Raw genomic sequence first — 16,118 nt, 5'->3', positions numbered from 1 at the left:
TTTGGGACTGGGAATCCCATTGCTAGCTCTTTTTGCAAAATTATTGGATAAGCGGATGTGCCACTAGTCCATAATGAAGGTCCGTCAAGAGTAAATGACAAGGTTGAAAGTTAAACACCACATACTTCCTCATGAGCTATGAAACATTAACACAAATTGAGAAGCATTTTGAAGGTTTTAAAGGTAGCGCATGAGAATTTACTTTGAATGGTTTGAAATGCCATGCATAGGTATTTATGGTGGACACTTTGGAACAACTTGGTTTTTAGGTGTTTGGAAGCACGAGCAGCGTTCCCGCTCAGTACAAGTGAAGGCTAGCAATAGACTGGGGAGCGACAAATCAAGAGAGCAGTAACTATCATAATCATGCTTGCGGCAAAATAAATTAACAGAGGCATAAAAGTGATACAAGAACTCTGAAGCAATATAAATCATCGAGGCTTAATTGACTTTTGTTCAGTCATATGCATGCGTGAGCATGTGCCAAGTCGATATAAATGAATTATTCAGAGGAGGATACCACAATACCATACCTACTTACGAATAAAACAATGCAAGCAAACATCCATGACATGCTACTCATATTAATAAATTGGAGCTAAACATGAGAGATCATGAACTACTAGACTTTCTTAAATGACATATACCTCACATGAACCAACTAAGCATGCTCACATGGATGATTATATGTACAAAAATGAAAACCACGCTCCATCCACCGAAGACCATTGAACTCATGATGAACTTTACAAACCAAAGAAGAACAGCAAATATTTTTGGTGTTTTCAAATTAGAAACAAGAACAAAAGAAAACAAGCAAACAAAGCAAAATCTTTTTGGGTTTTCTTGTAGCAAACTAGCAATAGCAAATAAAGCGAAATAAATGCAAGAAATCAAAACAAACAAATGGTGAAGAGAAACAACAGAAATATTTTTGGTCTTTTTGTGTTTTGGGAAAGAAACAAAGCAAAAACAAGAAATGGCAAACTAGAAAAGTCACATAAACACAAAGCAGAAATTCGTCAAACTTGACAGCAGTACAGTACTCGATTTTTAAGAAATTCTTCCACTGCTCAAATCGAAAAGTGTGCAACTAATGAAAGTTAGATAAAAACCTGGGGAACATGCACAAAAATTGGCTTCGCAAAATACTTTATGGCTATTTTTGAGAATTTTTTCGGTAACAGTCGAGAATCTGTTTTCAGGCAGCACTTCCCCAAGTATCATCTCCCTCTCATTAGAAAACCACTCAAACAAACTAAACAAGTATATACAAGTATCCAGCAATCATAATATGCAAAGAATGAGTGATGCTGGTATACCTCCCCCCAAGCTTAGGCTTTTGGCCTAAGTGGAGTTCAACCCCAGCGAGGTTCGCTGTTCCTCGCTGGTGGATAATGCATGGCGTAGTCATAGTAACGTTCCTGTGCAGAAGAAAAGCGTGGAGGCTCCACATGCCCAAAATGTTGATGCGAGGAACTTGCTGCATCGGATGATGAGTCGAGGTGTTCCTCGACCTCCTCCGTGTTGCCTCTTGCATGATGGCCTCCTCCCTCTATGTGTGCATTCAGTGCACCTTCTGTGACTGACCAATCCTCCCTGGAATCAAGGTTAAATAGAACAGGTGCAGACAATCTCACTAGTTTTTCAGATTTCTTAGTTGTTCTCCAAGTCTTCTTGTAAAATGTTATTTTATAAGACAGGTTTCCCAAGTTAGATGAATCAGAAACAAATTCATGTTTCATCATGGAGACTATGTCAAGTTTTTCTATGGAAAGTTGAATATCAAGATGGTGAGGTTCTACTCCATGCAAAGCTAATAAACGAGAGGCGATGAGACCTCCACAAATTCCGCCAATCTCACGGTTAGTACCAAGTCTATAAGCTATCAATGCCCCCAAATTATAAGTCTTACTACCTTGCAGTGCAGCAGCTAGAAAAGCTAAATCCTGGATAGATAGTTTACTACCATTCCTTCTAGCAAGAACGCATTTAGTAATGAAATAAGCAAAGTAGCGGATAGCTGGGAGTTGAATGCTAGTGACTTTACCACCATCCTCTACGAAACTCCTTCCATGACAAATCATCTCGAAGAGGCTTAAGAGCTCTCGCGGCGATCCCCTTATCTTCTCGCATGACCCCCATTGCGGTACTCTAATTGCTGTACAAAAATCATTGAATGGCAAGTTGATAGTTTTATTATAAATCTTATACTGAACCATGGGGTTAGATCGCGACCAATTGAACTTAAAATCATGCACAACAGACATAGTCAATTTTGCATATTGGCATGGTTCTCCATCAGCAAAATCATTCAACCCTGCACGAGAAATTAGATTCTGAACATCTTCCAATATTCCTGCGCTTCTCATGAAATCTGTGCACGGGTAGTAAGAGGGGTATACTCCCTCTTCACGGTTCACTCTCATGACTTGTTGCACCTCCAATTCTTGTTGGTTTAGTTGATATCTATTCCACTCCATTTTCTGAAATTTTTCAACAAACAATATAAAATTTGATTTGGTGACATATAATCAAGGGGAACTACTATAGGAACTTGCTAGAGTACTAATCACGCATCAAAACTAGTTTATACAACTTAGAACAAGCATGCAAGCTCACTAAACATGTTACCTACAGCAGCAAAATATTTAAGATATACTCAACCAAACAAAATTCTACTTGGATAGACGGAGGAGTCACATACCGGAGAGCAAATGTGCCAAATTTCAGACAGAAATCTGGGCTGAGCAAAGAGATCAAAAAAATCCTGAGCTCTTGAGCAAAAACGCGAGTGAGAGAAAGCTGGTGTCGATTTTTCGGGAGAGAGAAGAGTCTGGGAGGAAGAGATGCTGAAGTGGGGTAAAGGGGGGCCCACACGCCAGGGTGGCGCGCCCCCCTTGCTGGCCGCGCCAGCCTATGGGGTGCCACCCTGGGGTGCCCCACAGGTCATCCCCAAGTGCTCCCAGGTGCATTTTCGAAAAATAGGACCAACGGTATAATTTTTGTGAATTTTTGAAAACTTTGAAAAATGCACATTTCTGGGCATTAAGTTTATTATTACTGGCCATGAAATTTTTTGAAATCTCTAATAAACTAAGGAACTTTGCAAATCAAAAGTGCTACAGCAAATAAGACAAGTGGAGGAAGAAAGAGATGTTGTTTACCTCCTCTATGCATATAAAAAGTATTCGTTAACAAGGTTGATCAAGTCTTGCCACCAAATAAATTTTACATAGCATATGAAGAAATAAACCTCAAATCAATCATGTTACCTTGAATTGTATTGATATGGATCCAATCATAAGATTTTGATAACCTTCTTTAGGCTCATATATAGGACAATCAATAGTTCCAATTTTGATAGTTCTCACATTAGAAATAGTATTGACTCCACATACTTTATCAATCCTCTTGGGGAAATAGACGGTATGCTCCTTATCATCAACATTGAAAGTAACCTTTCCTTTATTGCAATCAATAACAGCCCCTGCGGTGTTAAGAAAAGGTCTCCCAAGAATAATAGACATATTATCATCTTCAGGCATTTCCAACACAACAAAATCAGTTAATATCAAGCAGTTATTAGTAACTTGAACAGGAACATCCTCACATATACCAACAGGAATAGTAGTAGATTTATCAGCCATTTGCAAAGATATATCAGTAGGTATCAACTTATCTAAATAAAGTCTCTTATAAAGAGAAAAAGGCATAACACTAACACCGGCTCCCAAGTCACGTAGAGCAGTTTTAACATAATTATTCTTAATAAAACAAGGAATAGTAGGTATACCTGGGTCGCCCAACTTCTTTGGAACTTTGCCATTGAAAGCATAGTGGAAATTTCCTCATTGGGGATTTTCCTTTTGTTAGTAACAATATCTTTCATATACTTTGAATAAGGAGGCAATTTAATAGCATCAGTCAAAGGGATTTGCAAGAATAAAGGTTTCATCCAATCGCAGAATTTATTATAGTGTTCTTCTTCCTTTGATTTCAGTTTCTTAGCAGGAAAAGGCATTTGCTTTTGCACCCAAGGTTCTCTTTCATTACCATGTTTCTTAGCAATAAAATCTTCTTTAGTATACTTTTTATTTTTAGCATGCTTTTCAGGTTCATCTTCAACTTCTTCTTTATCAGAAGCATCATTCTTATTATTATCATTATCATTATCATGTTCATTACCACTTTCAGTTTCAGCATCGGAAATAGAAATACTATTAGGATCATTAGCAGGTTCAGAGGATTCTACAACATTTTTATGTTTCTTCTTCTTTTTCTTCTTAGAAGGAGCACTAGGTTCAATTCGTTGAGAATCTTGTTCAATTCTTTTGGGATGCCCTTCAGGATATAGAGGATCCTGGGTAGAGACACCACCTCTAGTTGTTACTTCATAAGCATATTTTTCTTTAGGATTATTTTTTAGCAAGTCACTTTGCACTTTAGTGAGTTGATCAATTTGAGTTTGAACCATTTGAAAATGTTTAACAAGCATCTTAACATCATTGGAGGTTCTCTCCACAATATCATGCAAATTACTAATAGCTTGGGAATTTTCCATTAGATGATTCTCGACTCTCATATTAAAATTTTCTTGTTTAACAATATAATTATCAAACTCATCTAAGCATTGCGCAGGAGGTTTCGAATACGGAATATCTTCCCTAGTAAAGCGTTGAAGGGAGTTTACCTCAATCATGGATGAAGGGGGAATTATCTCACATATATCTTCTATGGGAGGTAGATTCTTCACATCTTCGGATGTAATACCTTTCTCCTTGAGAGACTTCTTAGCTTCCCTCATATCTTCATCATTCAATTCAATTAAACCCCTCTTCTTCAATATCGGCGTTGGAGTTGGTTCAGGTGTATTCCAATCATCATGATTCCGGCTTATTTTAGCCAATAATTCTTCAGCTTCGTCTGGAGTTCTTTTCCTGAAAACACAACCAGCACAACTATCCAAATATGCTCTAGACTCAATGGTTAGTCCACTATAAAATATATCAAGTAGATCATTCTTTTCTAAATCATGTCCAGGTCGAGCTCTGATAAGAGAACAAAATCTTTCCCACGCCTCAGGCAATTTCTCTTCATCTCCCTGGTCAAACCTATAAATTTTCTATAAAGCAATATGTTGAGCACTAGCGGGAAAGTACTTTCGAAAGAAAACATCACGCAGATCAGTTGGACTTTTAATAGAACCAGGAGGCAAATTATTATACCAAGTTTTAGCATCATCCTTTAATGAGAAAGGAAAAATTTTAGCGACAAAGTAAGTACGCATCTTGACATCATCAGAAAACAAGCTACTCATAGAAGAAAGTTCAATCATGTGTTCTACAGCACTTTCTTTCTCAGTACCATAAAAGGGTGCTTTCTCTACAATAGCTATATGAGATAGATCAAGAGAAAAATCATAATCTTTATCCTTAATGCATATAGGAGATGTGGCAAATTTAGGATCAGGAGATAACTTATGTCTAACAGTATATTGTGTGAGAAACTTTTTAATTTTTCTTGCATCAGCAGTAGCATTGCATCTATTAATAAAATCATCATTAAGCTCCACATAATCTTCATCAGGATCATCACTAGAATAATCAAGTTCAGGTGAATTAACAGGTGTAGTAGCATTTTCATTAGGAGTTTCAGCATTTTCAATTTGTCTAGACCTAGCAATTGTAGCATCTAGAAATGATCCCAATGAACCACTATCATCAAGCACAGCAGAAACATTATCAATATTATGAGAGTTTTCACATTCAGCAGACGTACCAGCAAGTGAAGCTTGCGGCGGTGAAACAAGTTGACTTATCACAGATGGTGAATCAAGAGCAGCAGAGGTACTCAGAGTTGTACCTTTTCTTGTAGTGGATGGTAATATGGCGACTTTAGAATCGCGAGTTTTACCCATGATGGAGAATTTGCAGCGAACAATATCAATCCAAGTGAACTTCCAAATAAAGCTATGCTCCCCGGCAACGGCGCCAGAAAACAGTCTTGATGACCCACAAGTATAGGGGATCGCAGCAGTCTTCGCGGGTAGTATAACCCAATTTATTGATTCGACACAAGGGGAGACAAAGGATACTTGAAAGCCTTAACAGCGGAGTTGTCAATTCAGCTGCACCTGGAAACAGACTTGCTCGCAAGAGTTTATCAGTAGTAACAGTTTTATAGCAGTAGCAGTAGTGAAATAACAGCAGCAGAGTAAATGGTAGACAAAGAATAGTAATTATAGTAAACAGCAGGATTAAAATACTGTAGGCACGGGGACGGATAACGGGCGTTGCATGGATGAGAGAAACTCATGTAACAATCATAGCAGGGCATTTGCAGATAATAATAAAACGGTGTCCAAGTACAAAGCAATCAATAGGCATGTGTTCCAATTATAGTCGTACGTGCTCGCAATGAGAAACTTGCACAACATCTTTTGTCCTACCAGCCGGTGGCAGCCGGGCCTCAAGGGAATCTACTGGATATTAAGGTACTCCTTTTAATAGAGTACCGGAGCAAAGCATTAACACTCCGTGAACACATGTGATCCTCACATCACTACCATCCCCTCCGGTTGTCCCGATTCTTGTCACTTCGGGGTCCTTGGTTCCGGATAGCGACATGTGTATATAACTTGTAGGTAAGATCATAAAACAATGAATATCATGATGAAACAATAACATGTTCAGATCTGAGATCATGGCACTCGGGCCCTAATGACAAGCATTAAGCATAACAAGTTGCAACAATATCATCAAAGTACCAATTACGGACACTAGGCACTATGCCCTAACAATCTTATGCTATTACATGACCAATCTCATCCAATCCCTACCATCCCCTTCGGCCTACAGCGGGGGAATTACTCACTCATGGATGGGGGAAACATGGCTGGTTGATGGACAGGCTTCGGTGGTGATAATGGCGATGATCTCCTCCAATTCCACGTCCCGGCGGAGTGCCAGAACGGAGACTTCTGGCTCCCGGGACGGAGTTTCGCGATGTGGCGGCGTTCTGGAGGCTTTCTGGCGACTTCGACTTCTTCCCGTGCGTTTTTAGGTCGAAGGCAATAAATAGTCCGAAGGAGGGCGTCGGGGGCCGACCGAGGCCGCCACACACTAGGGCCGCGCGGGCCCCTCCTGGGCCACGCCGGCCTAGTGTGTGGGGCCCTCGGGCCCCAACCTGGCTTGCCCTTCTGGCTCCGCCAATATTCTGGGAAAATAGGACCTTCTGCATAAATTCCGAGGATTTTCCTGAAAGTTGGATTTCTGCACAAAAACGAGACACCAGAGCAGTTCTGCTGAAAACAGCGTTAGTCCGTGTTAGTTGCATCCAAAATACACAAATTAGAGGCAAAACAATAGCAAAAGTGTTCGGGAAAGTAGATACGTTTTGGACGTATCAGTCACCGGGGACATACCACTTGGGATAGCACCTCTGTGGAATCTTCGGCTGGAGTTGATCATCCTCCGAAATGGCCTGTGGCCTGGAGGTTGAGCAGCCACCAGATTGTGGCTGAGGAGGGCCGCCAACCGGCCATAAGAAGCGAAGGCAAGACGGCCACCGCCGTCGCATGTCCCCCGCTGAGGAACTACTGAAGATAGCAGCAAGCGAACCATGATGTGCAAGTCGACCAGGAGCTTCTCGCTCCCTCTCCGCTTCGCCATCACCTCGGTGGTTGAAGAGAAGAAGAAGGGAATCAGCAACCAGGCGACCTGCAGCACCAGCAGCCTTATTCATGGAGATGCCGGCAGTACAGCCCCTCTCCGCCTTCGTCTCCAACCATTGGAGCACCACGAAGAAGAGGAAGACCACCGGAAACCGCCGGACATGGCCAAGATCTGGCGAACTACTCCAAACTAACGACATAGAGCCAACAACACAGCAAAAAGCTAGACCTAGTCTACTACCGTACAGGGAGGGGACCCTCGCCCTACTCATCGCCGGCCGCCGCCGGAGAGGAGAGGGGAGGGGCCAGCCGGCCCTAGATCTGGAGGAGAACGGGGAGAGAGGTTGGGGGCGGGACGAAGGGGAAAGAAGTGCCGCTTGCTAGAAAGGCCGTATCGTGTTTAGTTATTTCATTTGAATCTGTGTAGCTACGAGCGGAGGAAGTGGAGCACCAAATCATCCTTCGCCAGCTAAAGTCGAACCTTTCCTTCTCATCTATGTTGGTAAATTTTTCCTGAGAAAGTTGAGTTTTAAACACTCCATGCAAAGAAAAGGCTTAGACCATTTTTGTTTTGTTTTGTTTTGTAGAGCAATGGTATTAGTTTTTTCGTCGACATGTCCTATCTATCAAATTTTGCAAGTTGTGATATTTTTCTATTTAAAGTAAATGTTACGAAATCACTCTTTCGTTCTTTCAAACACAATTTTTCACCACTCTGCGCCCTTCCGAGCGAGTAGTTCTCAGCAACTAACCCGAAAATATGGTGATAGAAAGGTACACGTGAACTTGATAACATGCCGGGCCCAAAATTTGTTTCCAGCTCTCCAAAAAAACTGAACAAAATCAAAAAATACGTAGCTTGGGCAAATCTGACAAGTTCTGAAATAATAGTCTGCAAGAAACTTTGCCTCCCAGTTTTCTGCAAATTAGTGGTTGATGATATACACCATGTAACTTAAAGGCAGATTAAGTAATAAACCACCTTGATGTTATATGGTGAATCATGCATGTAGTTAAAAAAAAGTAATATCAGGCTCAGGAATATTCCTGTGTCTAGTACCCATGTTGTGGTTGAACACATAAGAAGATGATTTAGTCTTTTGACGGGTTTTGTTCTGTCAAGCATATCCTTAGAGGTGCGAATTTGCAGCTCACTCTTTGGCACGAGGCTATAGAACATGGAGAATATTTTTTAGATACCCAATTTATTTTATTTTTGAGGGAAAGATACACATTTTATTGACGTCGACGCATAACTCTGTCGCTACCCTTGCGGCCTTGGGTCTTGGCAGTTGTTAATTCGGGAAGGTGACCGGGTACACGGGCTGCATGTTCGGGTAGAACAGCCCGAAGTTCTTCTCCGTTGCGTCTCCGGGCTTGCTGTTCTCGTTGAACATGGCGAACAGGTACGTCTCGATCGCCGCAGTTGGCCGCCTCGGCGTCCCGGTCACGACATTGTCGATCAATCCCTGGTTGTACCTCCTCGCGTTCTCCACGGTCGCCGCGAACCCGCCGGCCGACGGCCACCCGCTCTCCGACACGACCACCCTCACGCCCGGCGCGCCGGCTTTCTCCAGCGCAGCGTAGACGACGTCGACCATGGCGTCGAAGAGGTTCGTGTAGACCAGCCCGTTACCGTCGTCCCTCACTGTGGCCCCTGGCTGGAACGTGGCGTAGTTCAGCTGGATGTCCCGCGGGTTGTCCCGGTAGGCGAAGTAAGGGTACACGTTGACGAGCAGCGGCGCGCCGGTGCTCGCCAGGAGCCGGGCCACGTCGGCCATGTAGGGCTGCGCGAACACGCCGCTGGAGGGAGGGAAGGAGTTGGTGAAGACGTCGAACTGCACCGCGGTGGACGCCTTGATGGAGCTGCCGAGGCCGGCGGCGGAGAGGGCGGCGTTGACGTTCCGTATGGCCGGAAGGAGGATGGGGCTGGCGTCGGCCGCGGGGATCTCGTTGCCGACGACGACGTAGCGGATGATCACGTCCGGGTAGTAAGCCTGGACGTTGCTCCGGACCCAGGACGCCGCGTAGGAGGCGTCAGCGGCGAGGCGCCGGACCTCGTCGACGCCTCCGACATCGAGGGTGACGCCGATGCCGCTGCCGCGGAGCGCAGCGAGGGCCTCTTGGTCCGGGTTGTAGATTCGCATGGCGAGGATGTTGCGGGACTTGCACAGACGCACGACGTCGCCTCGCGACGGGAGGTTGTCGCCGACCATGCCGTAGCAGACACCGTGCACCGCTGCATGCAGCATGGGACTCGGAATCAATTAACGAGAACAAAGTATCAATCAAACAGGAAATAGATAATGACAAAGATCTGGAGAAAGACAGTAAAACAAAAGACTACCTCCCATTTGCTCAAAGCTTCAATTCGATCGGTCTCTACTCGCGAAGTTTTTGGCACTCCAGTTACGATAGATTGGAAGTACTAGCCAGCTGTACTGGTAGTATTAAGAAAGCTCTCCATTTCATCTTCTTATATAGTGTTGCGCATTTCGTCTTCCTATTAAACTTTAATTAAGTTTAACTGTCGCTTCGGCTAGGCCATGCATCAACCTTCATTTTCCATCAATTTGTAGGGAGTACAGGATATGCATTGCTAAATTGTTTGACTTCTCCTCGACAAGTAGCTATCTAGCAGGAACGAGCATCGAGTCGATGGCGTCTACCGTTAAGCAAGTATGTAGTTCCCCTCGGATATGCATCGATTAGTTCTTGAAAACATTATCCTCGAAACAGGCCGATGAGATCAAACATGACTGAGATGACATGATTAATTAGCTGGATCGTACACGACTCGGTCGTCTGCTCAATTGCTCCTGCCATGGTTTCATACCTGGTCCAAATTGAGGCTGCTTGCACGCGTTGGATGGCCCGTCGCCCTCAATCCCGTTTAATTATTTTTTACAAGCATAACTTGTTAAGTTTTGACAATGACAAGCGCGCTTCGTCGCGCCGCCTACGTTGTGTTTTAACATTATATGGTAGACGTGTGTTATCAGACATGTTCTAATCCTTCATACGGTGGTTAGGTTTTTCGGTTTTTGTTCTAATGCCGCCTGTAAACTATCCTTCATAGGGCGGTTACGTTTTTCGATTTTTGTTCCAATGCCGCTTGCACACGGAACAGAAGATTAGGCATTCTCTTTGCCGCACATGTAAAATCTGAAGCGTTCATAGTATTTTTGTCATTTGAAGTGTTCAAAGTTCAAAGCATTTTGGTCACGCTTTGGGACACTATTTTTTCTAAAATGGAGGAATATTTGCAGCAGTATGAAATTAGTTTAACAAATATTGCACACCGCGCAATGCTGGCATGCGTGATTGGTTAGCAAAAAATGTAATAATACAACAGTTCGAGCATTGGCATGCCAACATGCGAGTGATTTATCCGATTTCTATAATTGTTAGTCATATACTGGTTCACCCTAGAGTCATACCAGTGCCAATGATATAAACAATGCTAACAGGTATACAATTAGTTCAGTTGAGTCATCAACGTCAGTTAGTTGTAGCTAGTATTTTGCTTATAAAGCAACACATAGAACAAGAGATGTAGCATAAGAGGCCATGTCATATTTATTCAGAGCATATTCATTGCTAGCAAATACTTGATACAATAGTGGAGAACTTTCCTACGCCATTAATTGATAACGATGTGCAGAATATAGTAAGATCGATATAAAAAACTGATGCACGACAAAATAGCACAACTTCAAATATTTCAAGACGAGAAACCAGAATACAAAATGGATATGAGCAAGCATAAGATGCTAGTTCTCACATTCTTTGCACAACAAGTATTAACTGTTGATCCAACGACAATGATGTTAACAAATTTGTCCAGGGAATACTTTTCTGTTAACAATTCATCAAGGTTTTAGAGACCATTGGCTAATAACGGGAAATAAGAAGGCAGACTGGCAAATAAAGCCCGGTATGCAAGTGGTGGGTTCAATGTATTGTATAATGTACATTAGTTATGGGTTGCCACGCAGTCAGGCCCGGGTCTAGTGTTGCCAAATGGGCTGTGCTAAATGGGCATCTAGCCGAGCTAATCGCACCTGGCTAAATGAGGCTGTTAGGCCGGCCCAAACAAATGGGTGTCATGGGAATAGTCCGTACATGCCACACGGCACGACAGTGCAACTGGCTACATGGTGCACTTCGAGAGGGCCATGTGTATGTCCTCTGCAGGCATCCTGTCGTAGCGGACACGTGACGGCATCAGAAGGCTTGGTACGTCTGTAGCAAGACGGTTGCGTGCCTCTAGAAAAGGCCATGCATCAATGTTTTATTAGTCCATAGTACTACTGCAGGTCGCCACATGTCTTTCTGTGATGGTTCATCGTGGAAGTAGCGCGAAACGCCACGACATAGATGTCGTCATGCTAGACGACATAATGCTATTGAATCGACAGTAGTAACATGCAATCATTGGCCCGATAAAAGTTGACATGGCGGTCGGCCACACGGGGAACCGCCCACGTGACGATTTTAGTCTGTCACGATGAACTGGATATGCGTGTTCCGAGCTTGGACTTGGCCACCACAAATACATGAAGAGATGCGTAAACCGTCAGCCTAGCTATCTGTGATGCGATGTTGCCCACGGATTTCCAAACAGTCAATATCACATCTCCATTACGATTTTTTGACATTTACTGACGAACTAAAACTGTCAGCGAAAACCGAGTATGTTGTAGTGAGAGCTGTGATAGAGGATACCCATGTCCCCTTCTGTTGAAGGTTGCTCCCATATTGGTCGAGCACCCCCACCTCCTTGGATGGATCAGGCACCCGGGAGTGGCACCTGCAGGTGTAGCACCGCTAGCCAACACTGAGCTCGCCGAGGTACCTACCCCATCCGTCGCCACCGGCGATTTCTGGGACTTTTCTGCCGTATCACCAACCACTACCCGATACTTGTATTGCTTCCCGAGTCCATCCCACTCCCCCTTCGTTGCATTGAGATCATCCACGTCATCGTGGTCGTCATCATCGCCGGACACCGCACTTGAGTTGGAGGTGGTGTTGTCTGCGAAGGCACCGCTGAACAACGCACTTGAGTTTTCTCGAGTTAGAGCATGCCATCAGCATGCGGAGAGGCTGACGAAGCTTGATCGAGTCCTCGTCGACCTTCATAGGCCAGCCAAGCATTGTCATGCCGTCCAACAACTTTTCCACTCTATGCATCTTTCTCAACACACCGACGAGCTGCACCCACACCCTCTTACAGCTGCTCCGCTGGCGCCAGGTCCGCATCCGCCAAGCGGATATCTTCCACCATTCCATTGAGAGGGAGGAAGAGCTTGCCGTCCCTTGTTCTCAACCGCAGGGTCTCCCCGAAAATGAAGGAGAAGTCCTGGACCTGCTAGTCCCACTCCGTTTCCATGAGGTTGTCGAGCTAACTGTCTAGCTCCCGAGCCATGAGCACCACCTCCTTAAAGTAGATGATCGCCTTATTGGGCATCCCCTTCTTCTACACCATCATTTTCGAATTACAAGGAGAAAACCCACTGTCTAAAGATCACCTGGCCAAGGATGTGCAGCTCCAGCACCCTCCCCTTGGTGGTCCAGTCTGCCAAGTGGTGGCCTTCTAGACCACACAACACGCAAACCGGGAGGAAATTACATTTGGCCTGAAAACGGCTTGACCTGCCGCACTTGAAGCACTCCATCATCGAAGTAGGGGCCCAACCAATTTTTGCGTGCCGACGGTTCTTTGGCAAGAGCCCGGCGATGGGCTCCCTGGTGTGGATGGCTTTTTTTTCCTCTTCGCGATAATTTTCCGCGGCTCAGCCCCCATCGAGCTCGGTCACGGAATCTAGCGCCACGGCCTCCTCATGCGCGCGACGAGCGTCCTCCCACTTCTTCTCCCGCTCACCCACAACGGTGGCCAGGAATTGTCGTTGGCATTATCCTTCGAGCCCCTATCTCTTGTTCTGCTCTGCAAGTGGGAACGATCTCAGAGTAACTTCCATCTATTGTGACGGGCCATTCTGCACCGTGGGACGCTCCTCCAGTCTCCTCTTTTTGTGAGCTTGGTTCCCCTTCCCCATGTTGGCGCTCCATGCCCACCACCTACGCGGAACGAGCGCGTGAGGGGCGGCGGGATCAGAGTCAGCATGCGCATTTGTTCTAGGTCAAACTTTTAGTTTTATTCTATGTGTATCGGTAGTATGTTGTTACTCTTTTTAAAGGGTTAGTCAAAATTTTAAAATTTTGACTTGGAAAAAACTAAAATTACACTTATTCGGAAAAAAGATTGATATCACATAATATATCAATTTAAGTATCTACGCAGCGTAGATTTCCAATTGGGGCCGATGAGAGCAAGAAAACACAAGTTAATGGGATGTTAGAGATTTATCTAGATTTTAATATATCTATACACCAAAGAGTATCTAGATACATCTAAATACACAAATTTAAGACTTTTTTTTATGAAGGTAGTACTATTTTTTCCTAGTTTTCTTTATGTTCTGTTCCAACAAAAACTACCCAAGACGGTCCAGGAGCGAGCACCAGACTAAGGGACCAACAAGCTCTCCGCCCGTTCCAGGACAAGCGTGCATAGACGAGCAAGCAGAGCACAAAGAGTCGATCGAGAAGAGCATCAAAAGGACGACTCATTTCCCCTTTCCTTTCTCTCCACCCCTCCTCTCCTTGAGAGTATCTTCGTCCTCCTAGCCGGCGTGCCATTTGGGAGGAGTTTCCTTGACTCCGGTATGATGCTACACATCAACTTTGCTTCAAGTGGTATAGTCCCCGGCGGCAAGGTGGATAGCCGTTTCTGGAGGTCCCAGATCTACAGTGGAAAAGAAGGGCCGGATCGCTTTTTCCCTTTTTCTTTCTAGAGTCCTTCTTCCAAATAGTGAGGATCATGTTGTAACCTAGTTTTTCTTTAAGGTCCTCTTTGTAATTGTATGCCCAATGTTCTCTTTGGGCATTCGGGAAATCCCAAAATTTCGGGACGAGAAATACGGGAAAAAAATATTTCGGGTTCCAGAAAATGACACCCGATAGTGCATCCTACTACATGATCCCGACTATTCGGGTTCGGGGAAATTCATGAATAGCCCGAATAGATACTAATAAAAAGAATTGATAGTAACAAGCAGTGTGTCAGCAGCGTCCTTCAATCACCGCGTGGGTCGCCGGAGTTGTAGCTTGCCAGTCTCCACAACGAGGCAAGGAGGATGGTGGGAGGAGGTGTCCAAATCGAGCGCCGGTGAAACCGGGGAGGTGTCGACGAGGAGCAGACGACTGCGAGGGAGTGCAAGAGGTCGCAAGCCATTCCGGTGGGAGGGCCGTGACTCACAAGTGAGGAGGCACCCCCACTCCTCGTCAAGGTCGTGGCGGAATGATCCCCCAGGGTGGCCACAGTCCCGTCGTGTTCATCGATCTGTCTCACATGTGGGTGAGGTAGTGGCGGCTGGAAACATGGAGTGGGGAGGTTGTGGCAGGCGGGGAGTGGGGAGGTCGGGAAGAGGCTGCGTGCGCTCATGGTAGTCTAGGGTGACAGCTCCACTTGGACTAGACTTAAGGTGTCTGGGTTTTCTAAATCAAAATTGTTAATGGGCCTCTTGGGATATTCGGGATATTCAGGTGCCAAAACTACAGGCCGAAATTCCTGAAATAATTTTGAGAATTCGAAACACCTTCCTAAATAAATGCTCGGGCTTTTCTATACAGGTTTAGGACCGGAAATTTTGGGTTCATGCTTTAATAAATGCAGCAACCAGGTCTTTCTGGACCCTACCTTGTTCAAAAAATAAAAGATAAGAGCATCAAAACATGCATATTGTATGTGCCCAACACAAGTGTACAACATACAAAAGTTCACCGGACCAAGGCATCATTCGCTTCCAGACGAAGATTGGAGGCGCCGCACACCAACACGAAAAATAGCCGCATGTCCGTATACGTTTGCACTGCTTAATTTTTTTCCGCATGGGTGTACCAAGCATTGATTAGGAAGAAGAGAGAGAAAGATGACATTTTCTATGGTCAGGAATGGCTAGCACATGAGTCTACCATACATTAAAAAGAAAACAATTGATGACGCATTCACGATTTTAGCTAAAACTAGTGAAATGCCCGTGCGTTGCTACGGCAGTCAATTGTTTTCTCCTCTTATCTTTGCGAATTTTGATTCTTCTCTCTTATCTAAGTTTTCGAGTCTTAGGCTTCCACGTCGGTTGATCTTTACCTTATACTATTAGGTCCGGTGTTTGAAGAACCTCGATAGGAGAGCATCATCATCTACATGAGCAACAACCCTTGTTGGTGGTGTTGCCCGATTAGCATGGAGCAACAACTCTTGTTAGTAGTGTCGAGAAGAGAAGATCGACACTTTGCCATAAGATCCGATAGTTCACCTCTCTCCCCCGTACCATAGTCTGGGATCTCGAGGCGAGACCTTTTGTTAGTGGTGTCG

General features: G+C 44.5%; 1 protein-coding gene across 1 annotated transcript; it reads right to left on the bottom strand.

The window, feature by feature from the left end:
* Positions 1–8,849: 8,849 nt before the first annotated feature.
* On the bottom strand, positions 8,850–10,171 carry LOC127345711 (glucan endo-1,3-beta-glucosidase GV). Its single transcript, XM_051372220.2, has 2 exons — positions 10,023–10,171; positions 8,850–9,914 (listed from the first exon to the last, which is right to left on the bottom strand). Exons 1-2 carry the CDS (start codon positions 10,027–10,029, stop codon positions 8,971–8,973), a joined length of 951 nt encoding a protein of 316 aa, XP_051228180.1. The 5' UTR covers positions 10,030–10,171; the 3' UTR covers positions 8,850–8,970.
* Positions 10,172–16,118: the final 5,947 nt, after the last annotated feature.

This window comes from Lolium perenne, chromosome 3, assembly GCF_019359855.2.
Source record: "Lolium perenne isolate Kyuss_39 chromosome 3, Kyuss_2.0, whole genome shotgun sequence".
Classification (NCBI taxonomy): domain Eukaryota; kingdom Viridiplantae; phylum Streptophyta; class Magnoliopsida; order Poales; family Poaceae; genus Lolium; species Lolium perenne.
This window is presented reverse-complemented; position numbering and strand designations above follow the sequence as displayed.